Source organism: Vombatus ursinus, unplaced genomic scaffold (genome assembly GCF_900497805.2).
Source record: "Vombatus ursinus unplaced genomic scaffold, bare-nosed wombat genome assembly UNPS02014848.1, whole genome shotgun sequence".
In the NCBI taxonomy this organism is placed as follows: domain Eukaryota; kingdom Metazoa; phylum Chordata; class Mammalia; order Diprotodontia; family Vombatidae; genus Vombatus; species Vombatus ursinus.
In genome coordinates this window covers 6,779,074-6,798,262 of record NW_020954626.1, presented here as the reverse complement: position 1 = coordinate 6,798,262, position 19,189 = coordinate 6,779,074, and the positions used below count along the sequence as shown (strand labels likewise).

Sequence of the window (19,189 nt, the reverse complement as noted above, 5' to 3'; positions counted from 1 at the left end):
AAGTAGCCCAATATTTTTTATTTGACTTTGCACTTAATTGAGGATGGTCATGTTTTAGCATCATCCCATGATTATTTTACATTTCTTAATACTTGTGTGATTAATTTTTAAAATCTGAATTTCAAGGCATACATGCTATTCCAACAAAATGACTAATCTCAATTTAAGTTCATGTTTCTATAGTCATTTTCAGTTCAGCAATTTAACTATCATTCAGGTTTACACATATACAATAAAACATTGAGAATTTTGCATAATTACAGTAGACTGGGTCGTGTAACTACCAATAAAGACAGGATTTGCTAAATATATTAATTATGTAAAGGAGGTTTCAATGAATGTTTAATGGAGAGCTTAAGCTTTTAGAGCTGCCTCGAGTACTTTAAAAGCAAATGATTAGATATAAACAGCTGATATACTATGTCATACTAATCTATTAAAAAATTTTCCCTAAGGAACTCTTAAGAGACAAAACTTTGCCTTCTTCCAATCTTTATATTGTCAGCAAATAGTTATAAACATCTTCTGTATGCCTAGCACCTTAGGTTATAGAAGACCACATGGTTCCATATCATAGAGCTTTTAAGGGGAAAATATACAAATTTATTAAGTGCTTACAATGTGCCAGGCACTGTGCTAAACTCTTTACAAATAATATCTCATTTGATCCTCACAACAGACTTGGGAAGGTAGGTGCTATTTATTATCTCCATTTTATAATTGAGGAAACTGAGGCAGATAGAGGTTAAATGACTTGCCAAGGATCATACAGCTAGTAGGTGTATAAGGCTGGATTTGAACTTGGGTCTTCCTGACTCGAGTCCAGCAATCTATCTGCTGCACCACCTAGCTCTTAATCTCATTGGATTAGGAAGTACACATTATTATTATCCTCATTTTACAGGTGAAGAAACTGAGGTAGACAGATTAAGTGCTTTGTTCAGGGTCACACACCTAGTTAGTGGCAAGAGAGGAAGTAGAACTTGCACTTAAAGGAGTAGGAGAAGAAAGACAAAGTTGGGGTGAAACAAGATAAGGAAAAGCATAGTAGTAGGGATGTGAGCATGGTTCATAAAAGTGGGTTAATTTGACTGTATGTGAACGTTTGTTTGGGGAAGTCGTGGGAGAGAAGTTTGCTTAGGTAAATGTTAGTCACTGGAGTGCCTTGGCAAATGACAGGCTTAGAAACTTGTACTTGGTCCATTAAGGAGCAGATTCTTAAAGTAGAAATGGGGTGAGAGGGTTGTTTTGTGGAAACATCATTCGAACTGTTGGGGAGGAAGGCTCACAGAGGGTACAGACTCAAGGCAGGTGGAAGAGTTTTTAGGCTATCATAATAATCCAGGCATAAAATATTCTTCCCACTAATAAAATTGTAATCTTTTAAGAATTAGTAAGGTTTTACTAAATTTTAATGTGTCCTTTTTAGAATTTAGCTCCTTAAAAATTGGTTGTTTTTGTTTTTACATCACAGTAGCCTTTCAATATATCCATCCCCCTTGTTACCCAAATAAATAGTTCCTTTTAACAAAGAATATGAAGGAGTGAAGGGGAAGCAATTCAGTAAAACTTACACATCAACCTATGTCTATAGATACAATGTCTGCTCCCATAGTTCCTGACCTCTTTAAGTATGAGAGGAAGCTGCATTTTTCTTATCTCTTTTCTGGGACCAAGTATGGTCATTTGTTGAAGATTTTTAACTAAGATTTTCTCCTTTTATTTTTTAATGAAATCCTCATTTAAGCCAAGAAGATAAAATAAAAAGATTACTTTTCTTAATTAGATGACTTTTCTATTTTTAATCATTCATATATGCAGAATTCATGCTGTGAAGATTCTGATGAGTTTATGTAGGGAGGGGACAGGAGGGTTAGAAGAATGGTATTAGAAAACTATTCATGAAGAAGTATACTTTAACATACTGTAAAACTGGGTATTTCAGGGATAGTTGTTTTTTTTTTTTAGTTTTTGAGTTAAGCCGCTTATTGACTTTAGTATCTTTTTTTCAGAGGGTTGTTTAAAATTTAATGGAGAAAAATCTTTATTTTCTTTCCCTAATTTTAAAGGAATTTTTTTCTAACATAGAAAAAAATGTGTTTACTGCTTTCAGTCGCCCTGATAAAAAGCATCGTATGGTTAATATTGAAAACTCCAGGCATCGAAAACAAGAGCAGAAGTACCCTCAGCCACAGCATTATAAGAGGGAAGGTAAATGGCATAAACATGGTCGAAGTAATGGAAGACACACGGCAAATCTTGAAATAGAATTGGGGCAGTTACCTTTTGACCCAAAATATTGAACATGATTAAGTAAATTAGATAACTTTAAGAGAATTGTAGATGTTCTCCACTCTGTTCAGTATTGGAAACTAAAACTGAAATTACCAAGAAGTCAATGTCTTTCATCTCTAATTATCAGTTTGGTGAATTTTACACTGTTAACTCAAAAGCATCCGTCAAAGCTTACTAACTTGCATTTTCTTTGTAGTTTTAGCTCTCTGCTGAATACTTTCTGGCAATGGAAATAAGTTTGGTTGTAGTTTTACCATTAGGGAAGCCAGGCATGCAATAGGTTTTGTGCATGAAATGAAGTTTTCTTTTGTTTTAAGGTAAGACAAGCTCAAGTCATTTATGACAAAGTATAATTAACAATGTTAAATTTGGTGTTGAGCTGTCTTGGAAAAAATACATTGTGATGGAATTTCATCTCTGTTAATGTTTTATAAACTTGCTTCTTGTCTTTTTTTTGGGTTCAAGAGCCCATTGACTTGTGAAGAATTTGCTGCCTTCTTAATGAGCTTGCCAACTTGTTCATTTGTGAAATTTCTTGCACATCTGAATATTGTGGAAGGAAAAATAAAACTACACTATGGGGAAAAAAAGGTCTTTATTGACAATGCAGCATTGTTAAGTATGTGATTTTACTGTTGTTCTAAGAAAATGTCTTTGATTATTCCCTTATCTAAAGGGGGATCATACAGTGTCACTTGGTAAGAGTGGCTCATAGTAGTTGTTGTTTGCTATTTCCATAAAACTCATCCAATTTTTTTAAAAATTCAAAAGTTTTAATATTTTCACAAGTAAATAAAATTTCTCCAAGAAAGACATAGTATAGTTTGAAATCTCATCTTCAGGTGATTTTTAATTTTTACTTCCTTTCATAAATATATATATGGCTTCCAATTCGGCCCTCAGGCAAGTGGGTGTGGAAGATAACAGCAGTTCTCTTGTAGCTATTTGTAATTAGAAAGGTCTTTATTTCCTATGTAAAATACATAAAAAAAGTTAAGTATATGATCACATTTGAATTGAAGATTTTTAAAGAAACTTATTTTAGTTGCTTAAGTACATTAATCTGTTTTTTCCCCCAACAACTTCTAAATTATAATAATCAATTTAGTAAATCAGTTTATTTGATTAAAAAAATAAACTTCAGAGGATTTGGATTGATTTTTGTTAGGAGGAAAAAAGCCAAGTAAAAGTGACTTGGTTGAGGTATGATAGATAGTACCTTTAAATACTACCTATATGAGTGGGAGTTTGAGATTAACATACCTTCCCAAAGTTCTCTCATGTTTACTCACCTCTTCTAAAACGCTGAAGATGATTAAGTGAGTAGGCAATAGTATATTACTGGAAAACTCTTCATTTAGCCAACTTAATGGATTTAAGTAAAATTTATCTGCTTCATCAAGATAATTCTCCTTTCCAATCAAGTCTGGGGGACACTGAAGAAATCTCATTGGAAGTAGACAGTGTACATGGCTAAGGGGAAAAAAATTTTTTTCAAAAGGATAAAAAAAAATTGAGAATATTGAAATTGCTCTGAAGCTAAGCTTATTTCATAGCATATATATCACCTAATCAAACTGGAGCTTTGCTTAAACTTGGGAGAGAAAGCCCAGAATGAGTCTTATGTTGTTTTATTTATTGTAAACAAAACAATATAAACCTAAATTAGTGGTCTTCCCTTTTATTTTCCCCTTGGTTTCATTTCAAGCAAACATTAGGTTGAATTTAATTCAAACTGAACAACAAGAAATTTTTTAGCATATAAAAATTATCTCAGTCAAGCAATTTAAGGTGGATTTTAACCAATCTGCATTTCTTAAATTGTGAAAGTAAAAATTGAATCCCAATTTCTCATTGAGTTAAGATGCCCCAACTAGTGATACTATAATGCAGAAATATTTCATAATTATAGAAGCCATAGTTTTTTTAATTGCTTGTAAATTTCTGTAATACTAAATCACTATTCCCATTGACTTTTATAATTTGAGAGATTTACTATAATTCCTGTTTCATGGGAGAAAGAGGAAACAATTCAACAAATATTTGCAAAACAATGCGAGGAAATGGGAATAAAGTCATTTTAAAATAGATTATACTTGAAGCCATGGGAGTGAATCAGATTGCTAAGGGATAGTAAATAGGACAGGGCCAAGGACAAAGCCTCAGAGGATGCCCATATCTACCAGGGTGGGAGAAAGAGGTTGAACCAGAGAAGAACACTGAAAGATTAAGAAAGGACAAAAGCAGGTTAAGAATCTTAGGATGAAGACTGGATAAAGGACGGAGTTGGCAATTAAAGTAATCAATAGAGCTGCTGCAAAGCAAACAGTTTCTATAGGGTGGTGGGGACATAAATAGAGGTATTATTCCTTAAACTTTTAGAGTAAGAGAGCACAGTAGTAGATTAATACCAGGTGGAAAGGTCAAGGACAATTTTTTTGTTTTTAGTTAGAAGGAAACCTGAGCAAGTGTGTCAGATGGGAAGCACCCTGTAGAGAAAGAAATTTAAGATGAGAGAGGGGAGGGGACCAGGAGAAAGGTCTGGGCAAAAAGAAGTCACTTCATTTTCAACCTAAGGGAAGAAGAGAGTGAAATGAGAAATTTTGAGGTATTGTAGGGAGGACTCACCATGCATGGTCTTGTCTGTTGAGGACCGGAGGTAGAGGTGGTAAGTTGAGGAAGTAGTTTGGAATTACTTTTGTGAGGAGTGTAGTATGGAGTCATTAAAAGATGCCTAGATTGCTGTTCAGCAGTAATGGCCTAGGTGTGCTGAAATTGCATTGATTTTAGTGGAGCCAGTCACCAAATCATTTAGCCTTTGGTGATAATTATAGCACTCACTTCACAAGGTTATTGTGAGGATCAAATGAGATAATATATGCAAAGTACTTTGAAAACCTTAGATATGTAAATCTTAGCTATTCATAGTAATTATAATAATTGTTATTATTTGTGCTTAATAGTGGCCCAAGGTTAGGGATTAACATGGTAGAAAGGTGGAAGGACAAGGGGGCAAATGTTTTGAACATGAAAAACACTGCCATAGTGAAATGGCTGAATTATGGTCAGCAATATGAAGGGAAAGAAGTAAAGTCAGAGTAGGATTTGTGGCTGATGGCCTGGGAGAAGAGGGAAGGACCAAAGAAATGGAAGTCAAGATGAGAACAAAAGTCAGGCTTTAGATGTAAGGTAATTGGAAAGATGGAAGAAACAAGAGACTGTAAGCTGAGGGGATAATTTCAGAATTCTAAACTTTAAAGGGGGCCATTTTTCAAAAGAAGATGAGGTCTAAGGTATACTCCAAGGGTGCCCTAAGATAGCAAGGCATGGGAATTAAGTTAACCAGGCAAGCTATATTTCTCACTTCTGTGGAGACTGAGACACCAAAGCAGCACAAACACAGACCTTTATGCTTCTTCAAAATTGGGTTATTAAAGGATGGTTTATGCAGTTTGGTGGAATGTTATCAGTGTATCTTAGGTGATTAACTTTTCACATCACAAAAAATTCAAACTCCAGTATTTCTAATTGGAAAATATTTTCTTAACAGGAGAGCTAGCCACAAGGAAAGATAACTTCTCATGAATAACTTGTGGCTGTCTTGCCCTCCTGAGAACATAGGTACAGAACTATGTGGATCTATTTTAAAACTTCTTGAATGGATGAGCTACTTTATTTGGTATTTCACACTCTAGAACTATTTATTATTCCTTGGTTAAATTACATTGAGATTTAAGAAAAATTTTTAAAAAGTTAACAATATAAGATCTTAAATGCTATTAAACTATTAGAAATGCCTTATTCTTTGACAGTTTGAATTATTTTTTTATGTTGGGGTCAATACTAATATATTTGAATAAATGTTTTAAATAGATTTTTAAAAATCATTTGGTCATCAGTCAATTTATATCCAGGGACTTCAAAAAAAAAAAAAAACCAAGTTTTTAGACTAGTGCCATTACTGAACTAATTTAGTTACCTGTAATAAGGAGTAGAGTGGCAAGGCATCATTACAAAGACGGAGGCTGAAGACCGATTAGGAGAATCGTTGTCACAGAGTTCTTGAATATGAGTCATGACATCAAGAGAACCACGTTGATGAATCAAACCAGTGTAGAGGGCCAGGACCACATTTGATAAAAATAGAAAACTTAGTGCTGGTTTCTTCCAGGTTTTCAAGTGATTTAAAGAATGTCCTAGAAGAATATACAAAACGAGCCCAAATCATTGACAGTAATTAAGGGGTTTTTTTTTGTGCATATTGTGACAGTAACTAATAATGTTAATTTACTGAGGATTTCATGGTTTAATATTTTCTAAAGATTTGCTAGGATGCCCTGATCATGTCTTTGATCTTTCCCTAATACTACACCTATTATCATTTAGCTCTAACCTACCTCTTCATTTACTCATTTTATCATCTCTGCAACAAGCTGTGTAGTTGCTTACCTACCTTTGTGTATATTTGTGTGTGTGAACCTCATTGTATCCCATAGGCTCAGAAGAAGTGGAAAGGGGGCCTTAGAAATTCTAGTCCAAGTCTACTGTGAGTATTGTAACTACTGAATGTCCCTTGTGGACACTGAAAATTTTATCAATGTTCAATAAAGATCAGCGATCTCTCTGATTTGTGTCTGGGATGCATACTATATCCAGATTGTCTATTTAATAGATAAATGAGGTCTACTACACATCCTGGCATGAAGTCCCAAATGCTATTGCAGGAAAGAGACTCTGTAAAGTAGTCATTTGTCCATATTGAGACTACAGATTCCCTCTATCTTTGACACATGGCTGTCCAGCTTGCAGTAATGGACACCCAATGCCTCACAAAAAGCAGTCCATTCCAATCTTGATAGCTTCAATGGCTAGAAAGCGCTTCCTTATTATATTGAATTGAACCTTATGTCAATGCTTATCTTACAAGGCCCTTCTCAAATGGAAAAAGAAAGACTTTGTTGACTAGGAGTGGCAACCATTCATTTTAATTCTGTCAGAGGAAATAAAATCCAACTTTTGAGATGCCTAGGTAAAGATCTCTAAATGATGCACAATGGTACCTCTAAATGACTAGTATCATTACAGCCAAATTTGAGGGGAAGGGGTTCCACGTGGACTTAGAGTCAGAAACTTCTGACAAATATTATACCTCATATGAAGGGACAGCTTTGTAGTGCAGTGGATAGAGTACCAGGCCTGGAGTCAGGAAAACCTGAGTTCAAATCTGGCCTCAGACACTTACTAGCTGTATGACCCTGGGCAAATCACTTAACCCTGTTTGCCTCAGTTTCCTTAACTATAAAATGAGCCGGAGAAGGAAACGGCAAACCACTCTAGTGTCTTTGCCAAGAAAACCCCAAAGGGTGAGATCATGAAGAGTTGGACACATTGAAATGACTGAAGAACAACAACCCCAAATGAAATAAAATGCCTAATTGTGATTCAGTAAATATTTAATAAATGCTTATTATGTTCAAGGCAGTGTGCTAGGTGCTGGGGATACAAAGATGTAGTAAGATACAGGCTCTATCTTCAAGTAGTTTGCATTTTAATTCGATCTCATTTTCCAGGTAAAGTTCCTGAAAAAGATATGTTCTCTTCTAGGGATAGTTAAAGTTTCCTGATTTTAGCCACCAATTAGGCTAATCTTGTTTAGTAGGAAAAGGCCTCTTCCTGCATGGTAGAAATTGAATACTTAAGAGGAGAAATAAGCAATATCTCATGTAACCAGTAAATTTTAACTTATAGCATCAAAATTATATAGCAAACATAATTCTAAGCTATAATACACCATGAACAAGCTATCTTCAGAAGTGGAAAATCAACAATTGGATAACTGCATAACATTATCTACCCCACAGAGTATAAGAGAATTTCCTTAATCTGGATGACTTTGCAGAAACACTTCTAAAGGAAGGAGGAGAAGGGGAGAAGTGAGTTAGATGCATCCAAACAATGCTGACTCTGTGCATTTTACTCCTTGGCTGACTAGTTGTGGGGAATGCAAGTGGCTAGGAAAGCAGGTCTGCCTATCTTGACCAGAGGCATCACGAGATACTCCACTTCTGCTTATACAAAAATATCTATTCAATTACAGATGCATTTGAGATGCAAATCTGAGTTGCATAAATGCTTATAGGTTGCATAATGCTTAGCATCATGCCTGGCACACAGTAGGCACTTAAGGCCTACTTGTTGAGTGATATGCTTTTAGTCTAGGGATTCTTAACCTTTTTTGTGTCATGGACCCCTTTGGCAGTCTGATGAAGTTTATGAACCCTTTCTCAGAATTTGGAAATTTAGATGGGATGATAGCATGAAAGTTCTGGGCACTTAGGCTGCTAAGGATACAAGGAATGAAATCTGGGGAAGAACTCTGCCAGACTTCACCATATTGCCCTGGTAGCAACTGTGATATACCATTGAAAAATCACTTCCGCTTTTGGCAAAGAGTTAAGATGTACGGGCCCATTTAGAAAGCGGCATACCTCAGCCAACTTTGATTTCAGCTTAATCATTTCTGGCAAGTAAGTCTGTCTAGTTTCCATTTCTGCCTCTTCAGTTGCTTGGTTTAACCAATTAAGTGCCAAGTTTTTGCAAGGCAAAACTAGTTTTACTACCACTTCTGAAAGCAAGTAAGAAGGTATAAGAGAGGTAAAGAAGATATATGCACCAACTGCCAGCTTCTGAATGTAAAAGAAGTAAAATGATCCTTCATGTCTTAGATCCCCTCCACCTCTTCCCTCTCTTTGATTCTGGATAGCTTAGGGCTTTCCTTATTTGAGGAGACTTCTATATTAAATACCAAGGGTTTCCTATATATGTATATTTGGCCTGGATGCGTGATTCCATTGGCATAGGGAATTCCCTGGTACAAATTTTGTCAAGGCAGATTAGCAGCAGCTCTTGTCACTTAAATTGTAGTTGTCTTCAAGGCTAAAGTGACTTGCCCATGTCATGCTGCTAGTGTGTGTGTAAGAGATAGGACTTGAAGTCAGATCTTTTAGGCCTCAAGGTCCTTGGTTCACTACATGAAACTGCTCTATTCCCTGTGCATATCTAATCTAATATCCTTACACTGGTTTTGTAGGATTAGCAGTAGTTCAAACTTAGTGGCATGGATATTTATTTGTGACTCATTTCTGCTCTGGAGTTTCCAAAGTTAAAAGTAAGATTATATGTAAAAGTAAGATATATGTATGTATAAAAGTAAGGTCCAGATATATGTATGTATAAAAGTAAAAGATCCAGAATCTTTTCCTTCTCTAATTAACTTTTACAAAATGTTACACACAACACACAACACACACACACACACTATGGTCTTATGTTTTAACCTATGTTAAGTCTTGAAAGCTCCTATCCAAATTTAGTGACCATACTAAGAGGAAATTTAAGAGAGACTTCATGGGAAGAAAACTGGCAAAATTCAAACCAATACCAGAAATGCAAATGCCTAGGGATTATACAAAAGCCCCAGGCACAACCCTACAAGTTCTGTTTAAATGTTATAACAAAAAGGTGGCATCTCAGTTCTAGATGGATTATGTCCTCCTGGGGCAGGGTGAACTTAGCTGTAGTAGCATAGATAGAGGTAGACAGACATCACAGTCATACACCACATGGCATAAAACTAGGCAGAATACAGATACAGCCATCAGATACAGAATCTGAGGGCTGGAAAGATCTAGTCTAACTAATTTAACTTATGAAAAAGTGACCTACAGGTTAAGGGACTTGCCCAAGGTTACAAGACTATTTTTGTCAGCTCAGTAAAAGATGTAATGGAAAGGAGAAGCAGATCATCAGGAAACTATTAGAACAGTCTAGGTAATGAGAGGATGATCCAATGAATATAGAGGAAGGGACAGATGTCAGAGATAATGCAGATATAAAATGGCAGGTCGTTGGCAACTTCCAGATAATGGGGGAGATGGGGAGAATTAGGTAGGAATAAAGGAATACTCCAAAGTTGTGAACTCAGATGACTGAAAGCAGTAAAATCTGAGTAAGAAAGTTTGGGGAGAAATGCAATGAATTCAGTTTTGGACATGATGAATTTGAGATGTCAGCAGTATACTCCAGGCAGAGATATCCATCAAGAAATTGGAAATTTGGAATGAGCTCTGAAGAGAAACGAGCTAAACTGGGAGCTATCTGCATATAGGGAATAATTGAAACAGGAGGAGTAGATGTGATTGCTAAGGAAGAGTGTAAGTGGGTTTGACAGTACTTTGGAGAACCCACATTTAGAGAAAGTAGAGAACAGTGAATTTGTAAAGGAGCTTGAGAAGATCATAAAAGCCAAGGCAATTTGATACTATTAAAAAGGAGGGCAAGAGTGTAAAATTCAATAGACCATAAGACTGCAAGAGCAGTAGTAATATAGAAGGGGAAAAAAATAGAAATATTCAGTCTAAAGGATCAGGGAGCTAAAAAGATGACACAAAGGTTTCAAGCCTAAGTGATGAAGATAGGAAGGTGATACCATTCCAAAAATTACAGAAATCAAGAGGAGAACTAGGTGTTGGAGTTAAGATTTCAGATTTATACAGATGAAAAGTATTTAGAAGTCATTAGGAAATATGCTTCTGATCTCAAGGAAGAGCTAGAGATATCTGATGTGGAAGACACACACATAGAGGAGGTAGTTAAATCCCTGGGGGTGAATGAGATTACAAAGTAATGGGTTTACAGAAGAAAGCTGAAGAAAAAAATAAAAATTTCAGAATTCAAAAAGACTTCAAGAATACCCATATATTTGGTGTAGGAGGCAAAAAGAAAAAGCAGAAAGCAAAAAGGAAAGTGCAAAGTGATGTGATTAAGATAAAAAATGCAGGGATTAGCTTTCATAAGGAAGAAATGTACTTCCTTTGACTAGAGAAAAAAGAGGATGAATGCTTGACAGAATACTGCTCACAACTGCTCTGTGAAGTAAGCAGTACAAAATCCATTTTACAGATGAGGAAACTGAGGCTCAGAAAGTTTAAATAACTTGCTCATGTTCAGAATTGTGATTCAAATCTCCTTAGGTTCCTTTCCAGCTCTAAAATTCTATTGATTCTCTAAAGCCTTAAGTGTGAACCATGTCCTCTGAAGAGATTCAACATCCTGCTAGAGGGATATATACTTCCCAGAAGCTCCTTAGGATTGGCTAACAGCCTGGATGGTAGTGAGGGTCCTGTCTCGCAAGTGGAAAGTTCCACTTCTTCACCATTAGTTGTCATCCCAAGTAACCTTAGTGTCTGGCAATAACAAATATTATGACTGTAGAACAGTAAGAACTGTTACCTGTTCAGTCTTTATTGAAAATTCTAAAGCAAAAAAGTAGTTCAAATTCTTTTGGGCACAGAGGTGTGAGCTTGGAACAACATACACACTGGAAAAAGAGGAAACCCTAAAAAATACAATTTATTTAAAAAATATCCTTTTGCCTTTTATTTTTCTGTCAACTGTGTTGCAGGCAGAATTTGCTAACTCCATCAGTTAGATCCAATGTTCATGTAGCTTCGATTCAATTCAACCCAACAGTTCAACAAACAGATATTGAGCCTACCAAATGCAAGGCAATGGGATACTGTGCAAGCTGTTGGTTATATACAGATACAACATAGTCCTCTCTCAAGTATAGTGGGAGCAAAATTATGTGCACAAAATGCAAAGGGAACTGTGATAAGTGCAAAGAGCCGGGCAAAGGACTATGAGAAAGTTGAGGAAAGAGCAATCAGATGACTTTCAACTGATGATTTCAGAACCACCTTACCAAAACTGTGTTGCTGCCAACTCTAGAACCAGGTTTATGTCTGCTTCAATCTTATTCCGTTGCTAAGGACTCAGAGGTAATTTCAAAATCAGGCACTCATGACTAGATCTTAAAAAAGTATGTTCAATAGGCTGGCTATATAAGACCCAAAGTTCTGTAGGTGCTGCTGGATAATCAGAACTTAATTACAAATATTTTTAACTGGTCAATCTTACCTTAAGTTTAGGAACCTTTTACAGCCATCTGTTTCTAGACTATGCCTACTGACATTATCAAAAGCAAGATATCATTGGTCTCCTCTAGCCCTCTCAAATCTGCATTTTGCAGAGCTCTTTAAACAAAGGATCTTCCATGTTGTTTCTTATTCTTCCTTATATATTTAGTTAAACCAGAAATTTCTTAGTATTCACAAAAAATTGATGTGGGAAAAGGTAAGATAATGTATCTGTAATTTTAGAACCTCTCTTTTTGCCTTGGCTGCTTCAGAATCTAAGCTATTTTATATAATAGTTAAATCAGCATGATGCTTTATTGGTCTAATGGATCTTTTTAATGAAATGACCTCTAAAATGTTATATACTTTCACGCTTAGAAACTTCTTATAATGCTATAACTTATCTGAAGATCGTGCATGTTGTAAGTCTTAGAATGGATTTTAGCCAAAGACAATAAAATTCTCACCTGACATGGATGAACACTGGTGTGTTTTTGTGTTTATTATACATATATGTATAGATTATATATGTATGTATATATCTAAGCCAAAATAACCTTGACCAAATTTGAAAAACCCAAGAAACTGAAGTTATGAAAACACACAAAATGAATTCTCACTTGAACTGTATTCTGCTTATCTCAGGGCTGAGCTGAGCCATGTGATCTTAATGGTTTTAAATGATCTGTAAATCATCATCTACATTTTGATAGAGCCATCCTGGTCATTTGCAAATAGGCCACCAACCTCAATTTCCATAGAAGGGTCTAACACATGGGGATAACCCTTTCTGCCCAGCACCCATTCCTCTTCCTATATGTACCTCTCTGCCTCCAGGCCTCCTTATGGCATAGACTAGGGGTGGGGAACCTGTGACGCTGAGACCACATGTGGCTTTCATCTTAATGGATATGTTCTGTAAAATACGGATTCAGTCAAAAGGCCACAATTAGGCACTTAAGGATCTAGAAGGCTACGTGTGGCCTCAACGCCACAAGTTCTTCACCCCTGGCAAGCAGTTCTGAAAACAACACTTGGTTAGGGAAAATTCCAAACCCATATAAACTCAGCTATTTCTCAGAATGAATATTCCAAAGTATATTACAAGTCCTCATGAACAGAATATAATTTTTCTTGAGCAAAATAGGTTTGAGAGAATAACTGAATAGGTGACTATGGGCATGGGTGACTTAAAGAATGGTAGAAAGGATAAAAAGCTACAGCTCTTAGAGAAGGGCTGGATCTGTCTTTCCATCTATCTACTCGTTCCTGACTAGTCAAAGTTCAGATTCTATGCTGGTGAGCTTTCCTGCTTGGTTAGGTGGTTAGGTTTCAACAAACTAGCTCTGTGCACTTACTGTACTCTCAGGCCTGATCTTCATTTACCAATACAAATCCTAATAGACCATTCAAACTCCACAAGTCAGTTTTAGAGTTATCCACATTTGGATAAGGTCAGTCTGACCATTTGCAAATAGATCACCAAATCAGCAAATTTCTATATAGGTCCTAAGAAGATATACATCTGCTTAGAAGTACGGGATTCTGAGTGCTCACTATATATATGAGACGTGAGTAATAAGTTGGACTGTTGATGACTTGTGGATTTAGTCTCATTACCTGCGGTCACAAGGTACCTACAAAGACTAACAGCTGTATATTTGCATAGGAGAATTTGTCAGACTTTGTCAGAATGAGCTCTGAAGACCTCTTAACCAAATTGTTGCACAGATAATGAGGCAGTTTAATTCTGGCCTGGGATTTTTTAAAACAGTTTTGAGATAATAGCTGCCTACTCTGAAGTCTCCCCAGCTCCCAATCCAAGTGCTTCTCTTCTTTCACAATATCTGAAAAGGATCAACAATTATTCTGAAATAAACTTTGTATTAAAGAAAAGTCCAAAAATAACCAGTTCAGAATTATTTTTAGTTTATAAAAATAGTTTGGATAGGCTTCAATTAATATGATCCTTTAAAAATAGGAATGTTAGAAGTCATAGGCAAAGCAAGTACTACATCTTTAGTGGAAAACTGGAGTGAAAAGCAGTTTTATAGATAAATGATGATTTCTATAATAAGTTAAATATTCAACACAGTTCAGATACTTATTTAAATATGACCAAAGGAGTGAATCACTTTAAAAACTGCAAATGTACATTCATCTTAAAGAATAAATGTTTTATGTGTTAGAAAAACATTATAAGTAGGTTTCAACAGCATTTAATATAAAGGGCTTTTTAATCCTTTATTAAAATATATCTTAAACTTTTTAAAAAAACAAACTCGATGTGTACACTTCTGTTATTGTTTGGTGAGAGAAAGCCCCATCATTTCATAAACTTAAAAGTTGCATGTTAAGAGATACTGGCTAGTTTATGTATACTATGTGTGTGCAGATCTCGTTTGCTATAAACAAATGAATTTGAACACTGTCCTGTTATATCAATATCATTAAATCAAAATAGTTTGTACAAGATGATAATGCTTGGATAAAAATGAAATAAGAGGAAACAGTGTTTAGATTAATTAATTTATAGGTGTCTTCTGTATATGTACATATACGTATGTATGTGTGTGTACTGGGAGGTACAGGCACAAGATGATAATGCAAAGCTATTCTGATTTGATAATACAGGAATTAATTTGTGGTAAACGACGATTAGGGCAGTTAGGTGGCACAATGTATGGAGTGCAGGGCCTGAAGTCAGGAAGACTAATTTCCTGAGTTCAGATCTGGCCTCAGATGCTTACCAGCTATGTGACCCTGGGCAAGTCACTTAACCTTGTCTGCCTCAGTTTCCTAACATATAAAATAAGCTGGAGAAGGAAATGGTAAACCACTCCAGAATCTTTCCAAGAAAACCCCAAATGGCATCAGGAAGAGTCAGACACAACTGAAACGACTGAACAACACAAACAAGAGGTAATTTCTATTCATTGTTTAAAAAAAAAAGGAATGATATTTTAAAGTTTGATGGGATTTGTCAAGCATGACTTTTTGACAATTTTGTAGGTGAATGATAGTTTCTATAATTAAAGTACTTACCACAAAATACCATACAAAATGGTAAAATTGGATAAATAAACCTGAATTCTTTGTGGCTCAACAAGCTGTAACAAAACAAATATTACAGAAGGCTTTAAATATTCTTTCTTACAGTAAATAATATACTGAGGAATAAATACACTTAAATGCTGCAGAAAACATCATAATTCTGTTAAAGCAATGATAAATTATCAATATAAAATTCTAAAACATTTTGTGTTTATATTGAATTACAAAGTACTTTGTATTGAAGTTGGACAAAAAAAAAAGTCGTCACAGGAACACAGATTTTTTAGATTTGGAAGAGACCCTAAAAGTTATCTAATCTAACCACCTCATTTCCTGAGAGGTTATGTGATTTAGCTAGAGTCATACATCTAGTTAAGTGTCTGAAACTGTAATCTGGACACAGGTTTTCTAACTCCACATCCAGCATTCTATCAACTAACATATTGCCTCTACAAATAGAATCATATCACATAAATTAACATGCACTGTTTCTCTGTTATATTTTCCACATTAAACAGCAATTATTCTTCTGTAGAGAGGTTAGTAATTTTATTACTAGCAGAGATCAGAGCTCTATACAACTTATTTCAGTGTTACCCTTACCCCCAGGGTGGGATTTGTATCGACCACGATTGGTATTATAAAAATGGAAAGAAATTGAAAGGAATGTTCTACCAGAAATATAGTACTTTAGGGTAAGTGAGTAGCAGCTGAGACAGAAGGAGAGTGTATTCAAAAGGCAGGTTTAAAGGCCTAACAGCTTCTCCAGCTAGTTAAGTGCAACTGGCTGGTGTTCATATTTTACATAGCAGCTGAAATAGCTCCTGAGGCTCAGGGGTGAGGCATCAGACCTAAAAGAATTTATATGCCCCTCTGCCTTTCAGCAGATGGCAGCAAAAAGCAATAGCTGCCAAGATGCCCACTGCAGAGCATCTTAGCAGGTATACTATCAGAGGACAGCAGTGGCTCTGTATCCACAGAACATTATACAAAAAGTAGCAGTGTTAGAGATGTGAGTTGCCCATTTCATGTGTTCCCTGGCCACACATGTTCCTTATGTGTATGTCCATTCAATGTATGAGAAGCAGCAGTAATACAGTGGAAAAAATGCTGCAGTCATTGTCAGAGGACTTGGGTTCAATACCAGATCTCTTATTTACTTCCTATGTAACCTTGGAAAAGTTCCTACTCTATAAAATATAAGAGTTAGACTAGATGAAATCCAAAGTCTCTTCTAGCATAAAAACTATGATCTTATAATCTCTGGTCACACTTGTTCCCATACTGTGCTAAGTGCTTTACAAATGTTAGCTCACTTGAGATAATTATGAGAGATATGTGCTGTTATCTCCATACAGTTGAAGAAGGTGAGGCAGACAAATATTAATGCGACTTGCCCTGGGTCACACAGGTAGTAAATGTCTGAAGCCCCATTTGAACTTAGATCTTCCTGACTCCAAGCCCAGCAGTCTATCCACTTGGCCATGTAGCTGCCTAAAATGGACACCCATGTGTATGGAGATGCGGAAAATAATTATTATTACTTATTTGCTTTGTTGCTTAAAGAAAATGGCTTTATTAGTGATTGGTAAAGAAACATTGGTGGAGACTTGTGAGTTTTGGTTTTGAGTAGGAACTGAGGTAGCTTTCAGGGGACCCATATGTAAGGAAGGAGCTCCAGATGTTACATTTGAATACACTAAAGTTCACGGGTGTGTGCACTTCCACCAGTGATAAAGCTCATGGCCCCAGTATGACTTCGTAGATGATTTTCAAGAATTGCTTTGAGGGGCAGCTAAGTGGCACAGTGAATAAAGCAGCGGCCCTAGAGTCAAGAGGACCTGAGTTCAAATCTGGCCTCAGACGCTTGATACTTACTAGCTGTGTGACTCTGGGCAAGTCACTTAACCACACTGCCTAGCAAAGAAAAGAAAAGAAAACGAAACAAAACAAAAAAAAAAAAGACTTCCTTTGAGCCAAAAATCCAGCCTTCCGGAAAATCTGGTGATGAGCTTCTTTTTCACTATGCTCTAATTCTGATATCTATTATAATTTATGAGTGTTTCCATATTACAAAATGCTAAATGTGATTTTAGGCAGTAGAAGAAATTTCAATTAAATTAATGAATTATCTTTGGTAAGAAACTTCTCTTTTCTGGGGCCCTTACTTGTTCATAGCATTAAGAAATGATTTAATAATTCATCTTCCCTGGTTCAGTGACTAAACCCCGATTAACCTGAACATTAATGAATTGTTAAAAAAGATGATCCATTTATTCACCACACGATGGAGCACATTCTTCCCTTGTTTGTATTTTTAAATAGTGCAAGAAAAAATAAAATCTTACCTGTAAACCAGCACTGTCCATACTATAGCCACTAAAAGTATCCGATATCTCCTTGGGGTTAGGAAGCATCCGTGAATAAAGAAGGGTAGATGAGGGCCTAAGATAACTGGGACTCCTTGACAGACATACCAGTGCCATGGATGAGATCCATAAAATTTACCCAAGTTCTTTAGCACATTAAACTTTAAAAAATTAAGTTGAACAAATGTCCACTGAAATATTTGAAGAGAAAAAAATAGGAGTTAGAAATACACCAGAGCTGTGTGAATTCTGGGCATTTCAGGATCTGATACAATCTGGACCAATATGAAGTATCAAGTTCATTTATTACACTTTTAAAAATATGAAGGAATAGTTTCTAGAATGCTGATATCCAAAAACTAGTTCTGTGTTTATACCTAATTACTATGATGACTAAATCGTTCTTAACTATTATTGATGTCTTCAAAATCTTTATTTTTGTGGCCTGAAAACTAATGTGCTGAAAACTGTGTTTTAAAGATTCAGAGAATATAGGCACACAGTTCATACTTATTTTGGAGGCATTAATTAGCCTCCAGTAAAATTTTGCCTAAGAGAATTCCTAAATTTGTATTTGTAATATCTATACCAAAACATTAATATTTAGTAACGATCCTCACTAGACCACATATAAATAATATACTTATGGGGTGCGTGTGTTATACTTATGTGGATCTGTGCTCTCACTGATGGGGGTACTCTCCTTTCCACAGGACGACTGCAACCTATCTACTCTTTATCTTGTACAGCTGCCCATATCTTCCCATAAATCCTCCAAAGGTGGGGGTCACCCTGATGAGCAGGGGAGCAGTTATCTAGGGGTCTTGACATTATGTGTGTGGGCTGTCCAACTGTCAGTTATCTCTTACTATAGAACCAGCCCACCTCCTAGTCTTTTGATGAAATGACTTACACCATTCTTGTGCATAATTCATTGGTAACATGCTACAGTATATTCATGTTCATCAGGCGTCTCTCTATTGTCCTTTGGTTGATCCACAATTCCATGATTTGGAGTAATAACATCTCTGAAGAATACTGATGTTAAAAAGTTGAGTTTTTGTTTCAGGGAGAAGCTTGGGGTCATTAAAAGCACTACACAATTTCCCAAATGAAATCCAGTTCACTATCTTCCCCCCACTCAATTCTGGATTAGGTTCTTTGTCATCTACTATAGTGTTGAAGATAAATATACTGATGTATTCAGTCTGAAAAATAAGTATTTTTCATCCGCTGGGTTTTTTCTGTGTGAATGATTGGGCTGAGTTTGATGCACTCAGCACAACAAATGCATCCAGAAGGCTACATCATCTATATGTAATTTTCCTTTGGGGCTCTGCCTTGGACATATTCCATGCTAGTGTCCAGCATTTTTGGCAAGCATACAGCTGTTTTATAACTCCCTTGATACCAGAGTGTTGCTAAATAAAGTTATCTCTGTTTTTGTATCTTTTAGAAAAACTTGTATAATTTTAACATTTCCTTAGGAGTTAC

The 19,189-nt window shown here is 35.9% G+C and overlaps 2 protein-coding genes across 3 annotated transcripts in view; one reads left to right on the top strand and one right to left on the bottom strand.

Moving 5' to 3' along the window:
• CCPG1 (cell cycle progression 1) overlaps positions 1-2,726 on the top strand; it is a 53,276-nt gene extending 50,550 nt beyond the window's left edge. For both annotated transcript variants that reach the window (XM_027840887.1, XM_027840888.1), the window contains exon 9: positions 2,114-2,726. In XM_027840887.1, the coding sequence (XP_027696688.1) occupies positions 2,114-2,303 (190 nt within the window). In that variant the 3' untranslated portion in view covers positions 2,304-2,726. The remainder of the gene's footprint in view (positions 1-2,113) is intronic.
• A 148-nt stretch (positions 2,727-2,874) lies between these two features.
• PIGB (phosphatidylinositol glycan anchor biosynthesis class B) overlaps positions 2,875-19,189 on the bottom strand; it is a 28,546-nt gene continuing 12,231 nt past the window's right edge. The window contains exons 8-12 of the mRNA XM_027840889.1: positions 17,675-17,886; positions 15,318-15,382; positions 6,275-6,491; positions 3,588-3,768; positions 2,875-3,265 (exon numbers count right to left, since the gene is read on the bottom strand). Coding sequence (XP_027696690.1) covers positions 3,152-3,265; positions 3,588-3,768; positions 6,275-6,491; positions 15,318-15,382; positions 17,675-17,886 — 789 coding nt within the window. The 3' untranslated portion in view covers positions 2,875-3,151. The remainder of the gene's footprint in view (positions 3,266-3,587; positions 3,769-6,274; positions 6,492-15,317; positions 15,383-17,674; positions 17,887-19,189) is intronic.